The sequence below is a fragment of the Furipterus horrens genome, unplaced genomic scaffold, assembly GCF_987537825.1.
Source record: "Furipterus horrens unplaced genomic scaffold, mFurHor1.1.pri manual_scaffold_3, whole genome shotgun sequence".
NCBI lineage: Eukaryota > Metazoa > Chordata > Mammalia > Chiroptera > Furipteridae > Furipterus > Furipterus horrens.
The window spans coordinates 17,985,623-18,003,450 of NW_028327173.1; the positions used below are offsets into that span (position 1 = coordinate 17,985,623).

The window sequence follows — 17,828 nt, forward strand, 5'->3', positions numbered from 1 at the left end:
GCTTCTGCGCAGGCGCTGCTTCAAGTGGTTCTTACAGGTCCGCCTCTCTAGCCCCGCCTCCTGCCTAGCGACCCTTAAAGGGCTTAGAACCCCGTGGGACATTGCAAATCGAAGACTTTTTTTTTTTTTCCTTTTTTTGAAATCCTCACCCGAGAACATGTTTCCATTGATTTTAGAGAAAGAAGGAGGAGAGAGAGAAACTTCAACCCGTTGCTTCTCCCACGTGCCCAACCAAGGATGGAGCCTGCGACCTATGCAGGTCATCAAACCGGCAACCTTCGGTGCACAGGAAGAGGGCGCCAACTGAGCCTTGTGGCCAGGGCTTTTTTTTTTTCATAATTGAGGTGAAATAAATGTGACATACAATTAACCACTTTAAAGTGTGCAACTCATTGGCATTTAGTACATTCACAGTGTTGGGCAACCACCACCTCTATCTAGTTTCAGAACAGTTTCATCACTCCAAAAGGACACTGGCACCAACTAAGCCCGTCCTTCCATGCCCCCTACTCCCCAATTCCTGACAACCACTGTGTTCTGTCTCTATTCTGGACATTTCATATGAATACAGCCATACAACATGTGATCTTTTGTGTCTGCCTTCTTTCACTTAGAATGTTTTCAAGGTTCATCTAAGGTACTGCATATATCATTATTTTGTAGTTTTGTTTTTTTTTTTTTGTAGTTTTTATGGTTGAATATTCCACTGTTCTGTATTTATATACCATAATTTCTTTATTCATTCATCAGTTGATGGACATTTGGGTTGTTCCCATCTTTTGGCTATTGTGATAATAGTGCTGCTATGAATATGTGGTACATGTATTTATTTGATTATTAGTTTTCAATTGCAGAGGGGGTGTGTGTATACCAAACACCTAAACTGAACCTGCTGAGTCATATGGGAATTCTATATTTAACTTTTTGAGCAACTGCCAAGCTGTTTTCCACAGCAGCTGAAACATTTTACATTCTCACCAGCAATGTACAAGGGTTACAATTTCTCCACATCCTCACCAACACTTGTTATTTTCCATTTTTTAAAATTACAGCATCTTAGTATATAGAGGGGTCTTTCGAACAAACTCACTAAGACCCTCTACTGAATGACCAGCCTAGGAGATAATTAAAAAATAACAGTATCTGAGAAGTAGAAACAGAATGCCTGAAACTGGAATGGCACTTAAAGATCATCTGGAAACACAACAAATTATTATCACTAGGTAGTACGCTTATCAATGATTATTATTTCTACCCTGCTTTTGTGTTTTTCCAATTTTTCTGCAATGAACATTTAAAAATGTGCTATGCAGGCACTTTTTCCCATCTAAGTCATACAAAGTAGCGCTGGCATTTTTCCAGCTAAAAACTAATTAATAAAAGCAGTTCTATTTCATAGAAAACAAAGAAGGTAATTTTATAACCATGAATAAAATAGATAATTTGGCCTAACCCTCTCATCTAAAGGAGAAAAAAAACTGGGCCCAGAGAGACAAAATGTTGGAGACAAAGGCTATAACCTACTATTTCCTTTTTTTTTTTTAAATAACAGTATTGTGGTTACATTTTTTAAAAGATTTTATTTATTTTTAGAGAGAGAAGGAAGGGAGAAAGGAAGGGAGAGAACTATCAACGTGTGGTTGCCTTTCCTGCGCCCCTCACTGGGGAGGACCTGGCCCACAACCCAAGCATGTGCCCTGACTCGAAATCAAAGAGGCAACCCTTTGGTTTGCAAGTCGGCACTCAATCCACTGAGCCACACCAGCCAGGGCTGAACTACTTCCTTGTTCACATTTGTTAGATGGCTGAAGGAAGGTCAAGGCAAAACCTTCCTTAAGACTCCTAACTTACGTTCTTGACTTCATTGCACCACATTGCCAAAAGTCCAGTTATCATGCCCACTCGATAACATATTAATTCATTTTACAAATGCTAATTCAGTGCCCACTTGATCAAGGCTCTGATAACTTCAAAAGGAGTAAAGTCCAGAGAGAGAGAACAAAACAGGGAGCTATGATAGAATGACTAATGTCAGGGATGGTTTCTTTGAGGGGACATTTAAGCTGAGACTTGAGAATAAAATGTCATTACAACAAAAGGACATTTATAGCGCTTAAAAAACCATATACGTACGTACACATACAATGTTTTTACTCACAACACAACTAAGTCTGTATCCTGGATATAGATATCCCCCACCTAACCCCTATAGCGTCTTATTGACATTTTTTATCTTATTCTCATAGCATCTTATTGACTCTAGTGATCCAGGAAAAAGAAGACTTCCTTTGAGTGTTTAATAATAAATTTAGGATTGTAATCGTTGGGTGGGCGGGACGCCATGTTGTTGTTTTTTCTGATGGCTTCAGACCCCCTCGTGCCCCTCCCTTCCAACCTCCTCCCTTATTGTTCTAATCCTCGGGCCCTGGAGACCTTGCTAGGGGTTGGCTAAGAATAGGCCCGCTTCCTGCTCAGGATTCGCTGTGAACTAGTGGAACCCCGCCTCCTCCATTTTCTGATTCGCTCTTCGTGAGTTCATCCCGCCTCTTCATAGAAACGATTGGCTAGCTGGTGCCCTTAGGAACTACAGGGAATCTTCACCGTCTGCGTCCGGAGTTCTGTTGCACTGACAATCATGGCAGTCACGGCGTTGGCGGCGGGGATGCGGCTCGGTGTGTGTGGCGCGAGGGGAATGCAAACCCGATGCTTCAGCTCCGAACGGGTAGGCCCGCGGCAGTGTCCGCTGCCCCAGCCCTGAGCGCGGATGCTCTCTCTCCAGCCACACCTTTACCAATGTCCTTGTCTCTCTCCGCAGTCAGATAATGTCAGCTCCGGCGCGGGCTCAGTGAGGGAGGCCGGTGGGGCCTTCGGAAAAAGAGAGCAGGCTGAAGAGGAACGATACTTCCGGTAAGGCCCACAGGGTCCGGAATCCAGCCCTAGATCTCTCAGTCTTCTAGGCCTTCTTAAACTTATCGTCCTACCCACCCCTCTCTGCTGCCATGGTACGCCCCAACCTCCCAACAGAATTCCCGGGTCCCGGAACCCATTACACCCCTGGTCCCAATGCTCTGCTAAGTAATCCCAGAACGCCTCCACCCCTCATTCAAGCCATTCCCCCTGTGCGTCTCCAGGACTCTTAAAACCACGGCCCAACTCTTCCAGAATCATTTACCATCTCCTCGTGGAGTTCTTCCCCGGTCTTGCAAAACGTCCTCCAGGTTCTTTGCATTGCCCAGAGCCGACTGCCCAATACATGCAGACCCTCTGAGACTGACTCACCCCTGTACACTGTTTGCTCCACCACACGGCTTAGCGCCCAGTAGATGGATCCCCTGACTCTTAAGACCCTCTCCGCCATTCCTAGACCTCCAAAGGTCTCCAAGTGGGTCATTGAAGCTGAGTGCTCGTGGTTGCACCTCCCTCCCCCACTTCCTTGAGATTTTTGCCCAGCTCCGCCCAGCTGGATAAATTCTCACTCTTAAAAGAGTATGAAGTGGGCTGGGCCTCTGTTCACATATTTACCAACCCTGAGTTATCTTTTACTGACTTCTCTGCACATTGGGGACCAGCACAGAATTAATCTCATTTCTGCTTCTCCTTTGGCCTATCTTTTCTCTCTGCCCTCCCTTACTCTTAAGAATTATAACCGTGTCACCTGCCACACCAGATATGCCGAAGTACAGCCCTTAGAGACCATCTAATTGGGCCCTTATATTTTATTGGGCCCAAATGTTGCCAAATCAGCATTTGAATCATTTCTTATTAAGACCTAAATTGGACTGCCAAGTACTGCTCATGCAGGAGCCCCATCTTTTCCCCCCGTTCTTTTTGGCCTTTACAGTGGGCCATGAATTTCTCTAGGCAAAGAAAGCCCTACATAAATTAGGAGAGATTACACATATTTGTCCATTAACTATACTCCTTTGTCCATTCCCCCTTCATTTTCCCAAAAAGGGATTCTGTTCTCTGTTATTACAATAAGGTATTGAGGACTTGCGCCTCACCTCTCTGGAGTTTTCTGCTCTAAGGCATCTAAAAGGAATAGCTCATGAATGATGATATTTCAGGCACTAGCACCAGAAAAATTAAATCATTTTGGTCATCTCCTAAAGATGAATACATCTTAAGGTGGAGTATTTTTTCACTAGTGGGACTTAAAAAGGTAGGAGAGGATGACCAGCCAGACTCCTGTGGGACTGGGACTCCTTTGCCTTAGGTATTGCAGATTATGCTTAGACATCACTTTGGGATGACAGATTAGGATTAAACCCAGAGCCATTGTGTACTTGTAGATCAAAGACTAGAGAACAACTGGCAGCTTTGAAGAAACACCATGAAGATGAGATCGGTCATCATAAAAAGGAGATTGAGCGTCTGCAGAATGAAATTGAGCGGCACAGGCAGACCATCAAGAAACTAAAAGAGCATGCTGATGATTAAGTGCACACAGTTCCCCATAGAATGGCTACATATTGCCCACCTCTATGGAGATATAATTCTGGTAATTAATATCTTATCTGTGCTGCCAACAGATTATAATAAATTGTCATCATTGAACTGTGTCTAATGCCTTCTACCATCTGGAGAGGGGCAGGGGTACACACTACTGGACAACAAAAATGAATCAGGGTACCTGCAGTAGGGAGCTTGAAGACAAAGCACAGCATGGTAAGTGCTATGCCGCATGGGGGTTGTGGGGAGGCAGGTGTGATATAGGGAAAGGCCCCTTTCCCTGTCTGATATTGGTCAGAGGTTCAGAGACAGCTTCTGGAAGGATAAACCCCAATCCAAGGTCAAGAGCAGCCTAGAAAACAGATGAATAATTGCCAAAAGATACAATCCAAGGCATCATCAGTCCATTTTGCATTTATAAAATGGGTTAGAGAGAACTCTTCATATGAACCAGTTATTCTTGTTCTAAATATCTGTGAAGATTGAGAGAACTGGAATTAGAAATTATGTATTGCCTACAGTTAGTAAACTGGAATTAAGATTTGGCATCTAAGGTTTTTGATTCCTAATCCATGTCTAATAATAGAGAATCAGAATTATATCTTAGGTTATATTTTGCTTTGCCTAGTGTACTTTTGTTCAAATTAGACTTTAAGGTCTTGTTTAACTAGATTATTATACAAATTAGTTGCGTAAATCCTCTAGACCAAAAAAAAAAAAAAAAAATTGAGGTGATATTTTGGGCCATTAGCAAGACATTTTCAATTCAATGGTTCAGTAAATAATTTGTCCCTGCCCCAGAATTATGGTGAGTCATTTGTTGCAAGACCCTATTACCTATACACAAAGGCCTTAAGGCCATTGGATGATAAAACCTTATACAAATCATTGCCCTGCCCTTGGACACAAAACACTAGATGGCTGTTTCCAAAACATCCACTGATGTTGCTGATGGGAAGTTTGTAGACAGTCCTGAGGTGTGAGTGCTGAGATAACAAGTGGCCAGCAACAAAATGACAAAGTGCAAAAAATGATCATGCTAATTCACATACCTTTTTAAAAACTAAAACAGTACAAAGTTTGAAAAGTTTACAAATTAGTTAAGGAACAAGTAACAAACATCTTCCGTTTTGCTTTTATTGACCAAAAAATTTAAAAGACATACAAAATCCCCTAAGTTTGTAGGTGATAGTGTTTTTGTGACTTTTAATAATGAGTGAATTGCTTTATTAGCAGTGCTGTTCCTAAGTTGATTCCTTAATAGAGACATACCATCTGCTCTTGACATTTTATTTTTAATAGAAGTCTAGTAATGATTGAATAAAGCAATTAAGAAGTTGAAACCTTAAAATGAAGATGAAGGTCTGGCCAGAGTGGCTCAGTTGGTTAGAGTGTCATCCTATAGATTGGAAGGTCATGAGTTTGATTCCCAGTCAATGCATATGCCTAGGTTGCAGGTTCAGTCCCCAAACAAGAGGCAACTGATCAATGTTTCTCTCTCCCTCTCCCTCCATCCATTCCCCTCTCTAAAATCAGTAAGCATGTTCTCCACTAAGGATTAAAAAAATATTAATGAAGATGAAGAATCATAATCCTGAATTCTTTTTTATTTGTTTTAAGATTTTATTTATTTTTAGAGAGAGGGGAAGAGAGGGAGAGGAACAGCAATCAGTTACCTCTTGTATGCACCTCAACCTGGGACTGAACTTGCAACCTAGGCATGTGCCCTGACCAGGAATCAAACTTGCAACTATTCATTTTGTGGGACAATGCCCAGCTGACTGAGCTACACTGGTCAGGGCAGCTTGAATTCTTAAAAAGATAAAGTGAATACTTCTTAGAGCAGCCTAATTTAAGACTACCAAGTGCCCACGATCCAGCAGCATCTGGGCTATTACAAATGGAAATTCCCAGGCCCCAGCACAAGACCTGCTGAAACTGAGGTAGGACTCAGCAATCTGTTTTAATAAACTCCTGCAGGTGATTCTGATGTGCACTAACGTTGTTTGAGGACCAAGTACAATAGTTTATGAAATGGGCTGGCCTTCTTGGGCATAGAGCACTTGCAAAGGTATTTTATTAAGTATAATAATAATGACATTTAATATAGTTCTTAATATGAATGCTATTTAAGGATTCAAAATTAAAGTATGTTCAAAATTAACATTTTAGAATGTAACATTTTACAGAATACAATTAGGAAAATACTACAAAAAAGGAAAGAGGTTTTAAATATATATATTTTTAAAATTGTTTTACCCCTGGCTGGTGTGACTCAGTGGCTTGAGTGCCAGCCTGCAACTCAAAAGGTTGCCGGTTCAATTCCCAGTCAGGGCACATGCCTGGGTTGCGGGCCAGGTTCCCAGTTGGTAGAGTGTGAGAGGCAACCACACATCGCTCTTTCTGCCTCTCTTTCTCCCTCCCTTCCCCTCTCTCTAAAAATAAATTAAATTAAATTAAATTTAAAAATTGTTTTGCTCATTAAATCTCATTTCTGGCAAATATGTCCATACCATTAGTTTAATTTTATAACCAAAGTAACTGAATCAGGGAACTGTGAAGTAACTTTTTCAAGGTCACATAACCAGGCTTGTGCTGAGCAAGGACTTGCCTTCAGAACTGGTCCCACAATCTCGAGTTGCAGTTCCATTTTAGTGGTTCAGCTGCCTATTCACTCCCTCCTCAATGTGAGACAGGTCAGGGGACTTCCCTGGACATCTGGGTGTGGGTAGTAAAGGGAGAGATTCCTGGCAGTAAAAGTAGAAATGCCAGTAGTTGGCATTTCGTTAGCATTTTGGCTGTGACATGAATACCATCCATATGTCAATGCATGCCTATATGGTGCAAACACATTTGTAATAGAGCTCACTTTGAGATTTTCATACCAATAAATACAAAATCGTAATTCTCAATCCAGACTGCACATTGAAATAATTAGGGAGCTTTAAAATTAACCTGATGCTTCAGCACTGATTCAATCTAAAACTCTGAGTTTGGGTCCTCGGCATGAGTATTTTCAAAAAGCTCCAGGTTTTTCCAGTATGTGGCTGGAGTTGAGAACCATGGATATAAAGGATCCTTACCGATCTGCATAAGGTATGGGCTGCAGGTTGTTCACTGAATAAGGACACCTAATTGAAGAGGCCAGGGAGGACTGAAATAGAGCCCACATTCTGCTCACCAAGCAGGGTACTATAGCTTAGGGTGACATTTGTTCTGAAAGAGTTACCTTGTGTCATCTAATTTCCACCAAAAGGACTCTGGGTCATTCCACTTTTCTAGAATATGCATAGTCCGTTTTCAGATTCTTCAAATTCATATAATTCAGATAATTAAATTTTTTATTTAGCATCTACTATATACTGGGCACTTGATATACACTAGGAATACAACTACAAAATAATCACAGCTCCTGTCCTTATGGAACCCACAGCTGATTAGGAAAGACAAATGACTAAACAATGTGGGAAGTATTCTGATGGTGAGTGCAGAATGCTGGAAGGGTGGGGTTTGGGGGTCACTGGACAGGCACCACCCAGAGCTGGGGCTTCAAGGGACCTTGTGGTGAAAGAGGTATAACAGTGGCCAGGTAAAAGGGAGGGTGTGGCATTAAAGGCTGTGTGACAGCATTTGAAGAAGCATGGGTTACCAGAGAATTAATAGTTCAGCCTGTCCATCTGTAACATCGAGGGGAATGATGGGGAAGGGGGAGGTAGTGTGGCTGGAGATCCTACCACTCTTCTAAGGGCTGGGTTGGCCACTTGTAAGCGTAATCACTGTCCTTCCTTCCTTTCTTTCCAACCTCTCTCCCTCCCTTCTTTTCCTCTTCTTAAGTATAGTCCTTTAGTAAGCAGAAAACACCTAAACCACTTGTACACTACTTCGAGGAATCTAACTTCAAGCACTAGAAAGGAATAATAAGCTTGGGAGCAGGCAAAGGAACAAAGAAGCATGGGGACAAATATGCCACTGCTTCACTTGGTGCCACCTGGCACAGCCTCACAATTAGCAGATTACACAGATTTCTCTTGTTCACTACTTTTTTTTAAATTAAGGTAAAATTCACATAATATAAAACTAATCATTAACCATTTAAATTGTAAAATTCAGTGGCATTTAGTATATAAAAACGTTGTGCAAGGCCCTGGCCAGGTTGCTCAGTTGGTTAGAGCATTCTTTACATGCCAGGGTTTCGGGTTTGCTCCTCAGGGCACGTACAAGAAGCAACCAATGAATGCGTAAATAAGTGAAACAACAAATTAGTGTTTCTCTCGCTCTCGCCTGCTTTCTCCTGTCCTCTGTCTTTAAAATTAATAAATTACAATTTTTAATTTTGTGCAAACATGTTGAACAGGATGAAATAGTTTTATCACCCTTCAAATTCTGTAACAATTAAGCAGTCACTCTCCATTTCGCCCTCCACCCAACTTCTACTTTCTGTCTCTACATGTAGACTTGCCTATTTTGAATATTTTGTATAAATGGAATCATATAAAATGTGCCCTTTTGTATCTAGCTTTCACTTAGTGTAATGTTTTCAAGGTTTATCCATGTAGCATGTTTTAGTACTTCATTCCTTGTTTATGACAGACTAATGTTCTGTTGTATGGTTATACAACTTTTGGTTATCCATTTATTAGTTGACGGACATTTGGTTTCTTTCCAGCTTTTGTCTATTGTGAATAGTGCTGCTAAACACTCATGTACAAGTATTTGTTTGGACATCTGTTTTTAGTTCTTTTGGATCCATGCCCAGGAGTGCAATTGCTGAGTCATATGTTTATTCTATGTTTAACTTATTGACAAACTGCCAAACTTTTGTTTACAGCAGCTGCAGCATTTTGCATTCCCATTAGCAATGTCTTTACAAGAGTTCCAGTTTGTTTACATCCTCACCAATACTTGTGTCCAACTTTTTGATACTGTGTCAGGATAGCAAGAAGCTAGAAAAATTCCTTGGCAAGTGGAATGAGGGAAAGGAAGACAAATAGTTAAGGCTTAGCAATTAACAGCCTGCTAATAGATCAAAAGATCTTATCTTAACCAAGGACACTAAGGAGCAGATGGTTTACACCTCTCCTCACCAACCAGCAAGTGAGAAGCTTAAATCACCCATCAAGGAGACAGATAACAGGAACCCAGTTAGTACCATTAGTGCCAGACAAACCCCAGGACAGATGAAGTCAGGGGAATAAATAACAACAACAAATATTAGAGCCAGACAAATCTAAGATAAAAGTAAAGCAGTGAAGCTGACCCGAGAGTGATCCCAAACTCCCCTATACGTGTATTATGTTCTAGACCCCCCGTGATAGGTAAAAATCCGTGAAATAGGAACCTTACATTTATTTTAGTATTTATATATATTTTAAGGCTTTATAAACCCTCCCCACACACTTATAAACCGTTCCCAGTCCCTTATTAACCTTCCCCACTCCCTTATTAACCTTTTCCACACTTTTATAAACAATACTTATGTTCTTAAACATATTCTACACTCTTAAACCTACATAACTTTTAACAACATATGTATACAGTGCCGCAAAATCCCGCGATACAGCGAAAAATCCGCGATAAATAATTAAATATAATATTTTTTTAAATTCCGCGATACAGTGAGACCACAATCAGTGAACTGCGATATAGACTGCTGTACACTCATTCTGATGCATTGTCTTATTAAGGGACACACCTGGAAAGCATATTCTGTTGAGACCATCCCCTTAGAACTCCCCTTAAACATCCACCTTCAGAAAAGAAAAAAACCCTTAAGACAAAGGGTGCCAGTACTCACTGTCCCTTGAGCATGTCCCAGCTACCCGATTTTTTTCCTCAGACATGTATCCTTGCTTGCTGTCTCCTAAGCTCTAAGAGTTCCCATGAGACTTGCAACCATAGGAGCAGTGGGCAGCAGCAGCTTGTCCTGGGCTAACCCTCTGAATCTGTTTCCAAGGGCCCTCCTTTTACTTCTGTAACTTGTTACCTGGGTCCACGAAGTCCAGTGTGGCTCACTTCTGCCTCTGCGACTTCCTTTCCTGTGTCTAGGCAGCTCAGCCTAGACTTATTCCCTCATTGCTGTGATCTTGATTCTTTTATCTTAAGCCCTTCCTTTGTTTTACTGCCCCCAGCTTTAATAAATGTATTCTCAGAATCACCTGGACTCATGTTGTGAAATCTTTTTCTGCACAAAGTCAAGAATCCATACATTTCAGACTGCCAGGGCAAACCCACCTCCATCTCAGTCTCTGGTGACAATACTCACTGTAAAGTAGTATCTCCTTGTGTTTTTACCTTTATCCTCACCTGAAGACATGCTTATTGATTTTAGCGGGGTAGGGAGGGAGAAAGGGAGGGTGAAAAACATTGATGTGAGAGAAACATCAATCAGTTTCCTCTTGTACATGCTTCAACTGGGAACCAAACCCACAACCTAGGCATGTGCCCTGACTGAGAATCATACCCATGATGTTTCATTTTATGGGAAAACACTTCAATCAAGTGAGCCACACCAGCCAGGGCTCTCACTGTGGTTTTGATTTGCATTTTCCTGATGAAATGATATTGAGCATCTTTTTATGTGCTAATCGGCTATTTCTATGCCTTTTCAAAGAACTATCTTAAGTCCTTTGCCTATTTTGAATTGTGTTGTCTTTCTGTTGTTGAGTTTTAAGAACTTCTTTTATATTCTGGGAATTACATCTGTCTGCAGACCAAGCCTCTGTGTTGTTTGGAAATTGCAGGATAATAATTATTATTACTTTATATATCACATATATATGAAATTTGCTACATATCCAGACAAAAATATTTGCTATATATGTAGTAAATATGTACATACAGACACACAAACATATAACAAAATAAGGAGGAAATACTCATGCCAATTATAGTCCTAATTTGTGACTGGTCACATGGTTGTAGCTGGTATTTACAACTACCTTTTTTCACTCACTACCCGTTCTCTATTTTCTTTGCGTTCAAAGAGAAGCCTTCAAGCACCCCAGCTGGTTGTGGTTTTTTAATTGGTGGGTGACCCAAACCTTCATTCCTAGAGGGTCTGAGCCATTAGCAGTCCTACCTGAATTGAGTTGTTGTAGTTTTATATTGACCTTAATACAAGGCATGGTAATAATAAGAGATAGCCTAAGGGATTTCCTGGAGTCCAGATATACTCTTCCTTACCTTCATTGTGGAGTAATGGTCCAATTTCCCCTTCAGAATCACGGTCAGTCACCCAAACCAGCACGGCAACTCCCTTCTTTGCCTGTTGATTCAGACACGTGAGGAGTCAAAAATGGTCAGGCAGCAATCTTAGTTTCCATTTCAGTGGAATTACTCTGTTTCCCAGTAGAAGAATTCCTTTGGAACTAAGATCTCTAGGCCAGCAGAGCATAAGTACACAGGACCAGGAAGCAAAATTTTGCTAGTGGGTCACTAGAAATAATAGTGTGTGGTGTCATTCCCATTTCCACCTCTTGATTCCCGGACCTGTGCATCCTGGCTATGGGAGAAACAACACCATATATTAGATGCTGATTCGGAGCATATACAGCCTTCTGAAGAACTGTTAGGATAGGTAGCAAACCAAGCCAGGGAGTAAGAGGGATACATGTCCCACCCACTGACTCAGCAGTCCTTGAAATTTTATGTATCTTTCCCATCATCTGGGAAAGAAAGCCTTTGAAATTCTGCTTTCATCCCAAGGCCTGAAAATCCTGAAAGGGCCTATAGTACCTAAAGGAAGAAGCCCATTAACACCTCTGGGTATTCACAGCCCGCGCTGGAAAGCTAGCACCACCTTTACCTGTCAATCACTGTAACTTTCTTACCCCATCCTGCCAACTATGTAAGTCCCCTCAGAACAAAGGACTTGCTCTCTCTGGCCACCCATCCTCAGGCTGCCAGGCCTAGGCCAGCCCAGCACTTGCGCCTGCCTCCCTGGCCTTTGGCCACCTTTACCCTGCTTTAACTATACCTTTCACCCCCACCTTAGCTAGGCCCATTCTCTTCCATGAGAAAGGATCACCAATAAACCTTGCTTGCACAATACTAGACTCACTGACCTGTAATTCTTTACTGCATTGGCGAGAAGAACCAGGTTTCTAGGAGTTTCTCCCCTAATAGAATCATACCCCAGCCCTGCAAGGTATTGGCATCCAACTGGCACTGTAACTGGGTCTTCAAAAGACCACTTCATTATTGTATTAAGCTAGCAGCTTCAGGGCAGTGGGGAACATGGTAAGACCAGTAAACTCCATGAGCATGGGCCCAGTTCTGCACTTCATATGCTCTGAAGTGAGTTCCTTGATCAGAAGCAAGGCTGTGTGGAATACTATAATGGTGCATAATACATTGTGCAATCCGCAGTGGTGGTTTTGACCAAAGCATTGCATGCAAGGAAGGCAAATTTATATCCAATGTGTCCATTCCTGTCAGAACCAAATACTGCCCCTTTCGTGATGGAAGGGATCCAATGTAATCAACCTACCACTAGGTAGTTGGCTGATCATCCTGGGGAATGGTGCCATATCAGGGGATCAGTATTGGTCTTTATTGCTGGCAGATTAGGCACTCAGCAGTAGCCATTGCCAGGTTGGCCTTGGTGAGTGGAAGTGCATGTTGCTGAGACCAGGCATAACTGCCCTTCCTGCCACTATGGCTACTTTGTTTATGAGCCCATGAATATCAATATTGGGGATGACGGGTGATTGGGAAAAGAGGTTAACTGGTATTCACATAATGGGTCATCCTGGCCACCTGATTATTAACATTTCCTCTGCCAAGTTCACTCTTTGGTGAGTATTCACATTGGACACAAATACTTTATTTTTCTTTTCTTTTTAAATATTTTATTTATTTTTAGAGAAGGGGAAAGGAAGGAGAAAGAGAGGGAGAGAAATGTTGATGTGAGAGAGAAACATTGATTGGTTGCCTCTCCAGCATGTCCTGACTGGGGACTGAACCCAGAACCTCCTAAGCATGTGCCCTGACTGGGAATCAAAACAGCAACCTTACACTTTGCAGAATGACGCCCAACCAACTGAGCCACAGTGGTCAGGGCATAAATACTTTCTTTTTCCCCTTTAGAGACATTTTCTTGTCACCAAGTTGCCAAACATCTTCCTTCCAAGTCCAAACCAATGGCCACAGCCCATCTGATTTATACTTATTGAATGCCTCCCATGTGTCAGGACTGTGCTAGGCGCCAGGAACACAACAAAAAAATCAACAGAGACCTGCCCTCAAAGAGCTTCCATAATGTGAAAGATGCAAAAAACTAAACAAGTATATATGTTATGTTAGGTGAAAGAAAAAATAAAGCTGGGTAAAGGGACATAAAGTGAACTATTTTATATAGTGTAATCTGAAAAGCTTGTCACTTTATAGAGTGAGCTGATAGGGAGAGGCCTAAAGAATATAACATGAGCTATGAAGATACAGAGTATTCACAGCTGAAGTCTAATAGCAGAGGCAAAGGCCCTGAGACAAGTGGCTTAATGTGGTCGAAGAACAGCAAAGTGGCCATAAAGCTGGGGCAAGGTGCGCGAGGGGAGTGAAACGCTGATAAGAGCCATATACGAGACTATACATCTGGTAGCAAAATTTCCGCCTCTGGACATTCATTTCATTTGGTTTTATTCAAATTGGCTGACTTTGGCCTAGCCTTATCAAGAAAAATAAACACCTCAAGTTAATGAGTGAAGAACTAAATGACATAGGTAAAAGTGCCTGGAGAGTGAGATGAGAAACTCTGGTTCTGATCTCCATTCTTACACTGCCTTACACGTGGATCTTGAGCAAGGGTGTGCTTGATCAAGAGTAGATGGAAGTAAAGGTGAAAGGGAAGGCCCAGGATGATCATGGGGCTTTGAATATCAAGTGAAAGCTTTCAAACTCAGGTTCCTACAGAGGCCAGGCGGGTAATGTAAATAAGTCAAGTGGTCTAGGTGTTATTGTTATGGGAACTAAGAACTGAAAAAGATAAGCCCAGCTATTTAGTCCCACCAATGGACCCAGGAGTGCAAACCCAGTGTTAATAGCTCTTCCTTTTTTCTAAGAAAATTCATAAATTGGGGGTTTTATGTGAAATCTCCTAATTTTAAAATCTGAGCAACTTATTCAGTTTCTTTGGCTGAATAGTATATATCAGCAGACCAATTATGACCTATTGAGTGACCAAACACAACCTGGAAAATGGGAGCCATGAAGAGTTTCATGGCCAGTAGTGACTTGGTAAGACTATTTTCAGGTATCTCTGCTAATCTGAGCTACTTTTATTTGCTTCTATCTTTCTCACCTGTCTGATCCTGGCAGCCAGATTTGGGGTGGTATTCGGCCCTGTACCCCACCCCAAGCATAGCACCAGGCCCATCTTAGCCATTGCTGTGGATAGAATTGTGTCCCCCCAAAATTTGTGTATTAAGGCCTTAACCCCCAATGTCAGGATATTTGGAGATAAAGTATTTGAGAGGTAATCAGGTTTAGATGAGGACACGAAAGTGGGGCCTTCATCATGGTCTTAGCACTTCTTTAAGAAGAGACACCAGAAAACTTGCTTGCTGGCTCTCTGCCATGTGAGGACACAGCAAGAAGGCAGCCACCTGCAAGCCAGGAAGAGAGCTCTCACCAGAATCTGACCATGCAGGCACCCTGATCTCTGGAGACTTCCCAGCCTCCAGAACTGTGACAAAATAAATTTCTGTTGTTTAGGCTACCCAGTCTATGGTATTCTATTATGGCAGCTGAAACTAAGACTGGCTTTGATAATGTTCACAAAAACAAACTTTTAAGAAGTTTTTACAATTAGCATCGAGAGTTTTGAATATATTTGTTCATAGTCTTCGTAAATTTGTGTCTAGAAATTTAACTTAAGGAAATAATCAAGGACATAATGCAGTATTTATTTTTTGTAAGTTTTATCTCACCTTGATACATTATAATGAAAAATTTGGAAGAAAACCATAAATTTCCAGCAACAGAGATTAGTGAGTAAACCATACCAAATGAACATTTTTGCAACCATTAAATATTATATTTAAGGAATATTTAATATTATAAAAATTAACATGAAATGTAGTAAGTTGAAAAAGCAGGCTACACAACTATATATTATATACCATAAATATAAGCATAAGTTTAAGAAAGAATAAATATAAAATAGTAATACATAATACATAATAAATAAATATACATAAGAATAAAAACCAGCATGCTATCATTGTTTCTCTCTTGGTAGTGGGATTAAGATTTTGAAGTTTTTTTTTCCCCTTTCTCTTTAAAAGGGATTTTTTTTTTTAAAGATACAACATAATGCAGTTTAGCATTAAACACAAATATTAAAGAAATGTATAGTCTTAAAATTTATCCCCCTCCATCCCAGAGGTAACTGGATGCTAACAATTTGTTGCAAACTGCCAATAGTTCCAGACTTCTGTTGACTCTGTATAATCATATACATATGCTTGTAAATTTTTGAGATAATTCCATATGTATCATTGTGCAACTTGTTTTTTGTTTTAATCCAACATTAAATCCTGCACACCTTCTCATTTCCTGTAGAGCATGTAAAGCTACTTCCTTCTTTGCCTCATGATGTTTCATTGTGAGGACGAATCTATTTATTATGTCAACCAGTTCCCTTTGATGGGTATTTTGATGGCTTCGTTTTGTGCTTTTACAACAACAGAACGACGAACAAGTATAATACCAGCTTAAGTCCGAAAACCTGAAACACATTAAAAAACCCAAAGGGGAAAAAAAATCACTTCGGGTCATTTCTTTTGTACATTTATACATTTATATAAAGTATGTCCCAAGTTTTTTGAAATAATACATGTCACTTAAAATTTGGAAAGGAAAAACTAAGCTACGTATACCCAAAGGTTCATTAAAAAAAACATGGAAGTGGGGGGACGAAAAGCAGGCGGGATAGTCTCGATCACCTCCCACGAAGGCGGGGCTGGGGGAAAGAAGGAGTGGGCCGCCAAGGTTCGCACCAGTCAGAGCCTGGTTTGGAGACACTCACCCGGAAAACTGCCCCGGGGATTAGCTTTTCTAACCAGCCTGGAAACCCGCACGAGTCAACCCTGCGCGCCGCTACGGGCTGCTATTGGCTGCCAGGTAACCCCGCCCATATTCCTGCTCACTGGTCGCGGAGGTTCACGTTAAGAGCCTGTTGCTGAGCAAAAATCAGTGGTGCAGCTTTCGCTCAGAAGAGGTATTAGCATTGCGAAGGATACGGGGATCCTTTAGGTCAAAAAAGCGAGAGTACAACCCTCGTTTACGTATTCAGTTTCTGCGAATGCTATGCTTTTAAATATTAATGATTACAGCCACCTTTCTGGAACACCCTCCATCTTCCTGCACTGTTAGATACTTTAACAACAGTAACACTATAAATAATCATTACAGTTTACTGAGCACTTAATCTGTATCAAGCCTTGTTCTTTCATCCTCACAACAGCCCCAGTGGAGGTGAATTTTATTGCCCCATTTTACACAGCAGGAAACATGTTCAGAGAGGCGGTGTGACTTGCCCCTATTCACATAGCTTGAAAAGCTTAGAACTGGAAGCTTCCACTCCGATATCCAATCCCAAATACAACTTTTTTAGGGGGAGGGATAGGGAAATCTTAAGGATAGGAAGAGGTGGGTCAGGATGGTGACGAGGGTAATGGGCTTTGCTCTAAGGACAGCCTCAGGGTGTTTGACACAGGAATGTCGGACCTCTAGACGTGGAGAGAGGGAAACAGAGGATGAAACTGGAACAAAGGGAATTGTTCTTCCTGGAAATGGGTCAGCAGGTCGCCCTGGACTGAGTGCCCAGACCTCAAGGTTGTAGTCTCTGCTCTGTAACCAACTTTCTGGAGACCTTGGGCAAAAAGCTTATTGTCTCTGGACCTCAGGCTTCCTGCCTGTAAAATGTAGGAATAAGCCAAAACAACGTGAAGTGCATTCAGGCTGAGAGGTCTTTGGGCAGTCTAGACCCTACTGGCAGCAGGGGAATCTTCAGCAACAGCAACCACACGATCTTCACTTAGCTATTGCCTGGCCTCTTTTCAGGACCTTTAGGCACTGACGTGGGAACTGACAATCCTACAAACTCAAAACGTTTTCGAACGGCTCTCAATCCACCCTTCTTCCCAGTCCGTTCTGAGCTGTAGCATGGTCCTGCCTGTAGGGGGCGCTGATGGCTCACCAGCAGACAAAGCCAAACTGGAATTCTTAACCAATTTCCAAAAGCACTCTTGCTGGTCAGTTTTTGTATTTGATTTATTTTTATTAAAAAGTATTTGATTTATTTTTTAAATCTAGTTTCTATCCTCAACATACAATTGTTGAAATCGAATTACGTATGTGCATTGCCCAACGCCAGT

At 41.4% G+C, this 17,828-nt stretch overlaps 1 protein-coding gene across 1 annotated transcript; it reads left to right on the forward strand.

Moving 5' to 3' along the window:
• The first annotated feature begins 2,586 nt into the window (after positions 1 to 2,586).
• ATP5IF1 (ATP synthase inhibitory factor subunit 1) lies at positions 2,587 to 4,557 on the forward strand. Its single transcript, XM_090271514.1, has 3 exons — positions 2,587 to 2,722; positions 2,816 to 2,907; positions 4,293 to 4,557. Exons 1-3 carry the CDS (start codon positions 2,636 to 2,638, stop codon positions 4,438 to 4,440), a joined length of 327 nt encoding a protein of 108 aa, XP_090127640.1. The 5' UTR covers positions 2,587 to 2,635; the 3' UTR covers positions 4,441 to 4,557.
• Positions 4,558 to 17,828: the final 13,271 nt, after the last annotated feature.

Bases quoted from the DNA above. Each gene is read 5' to 3' on its own strand.
- ATP5IF1 (XM_090271514.1), top strand. From the start codon at position 2,636: ATGGCAGTCACGGCGTTGGCGGCGGGGATGCGGCTCGGTGTGTGTGGC. The intron at 2,723-2,815 runs GTAGGCCCGCGG...CTCTCTCCGCAG, and splicing joins GATGCTTCAGCTCCGAACGG to TCAGATAATGTCAGCTCCGG. The intron at 2,908-4,292 runs GTAAGGCCCACA...GTGTACTTGTAG, and splicing joins GAAGAGGAACGATACTTCCG to ATCAAAGACTAGAGAACAAC.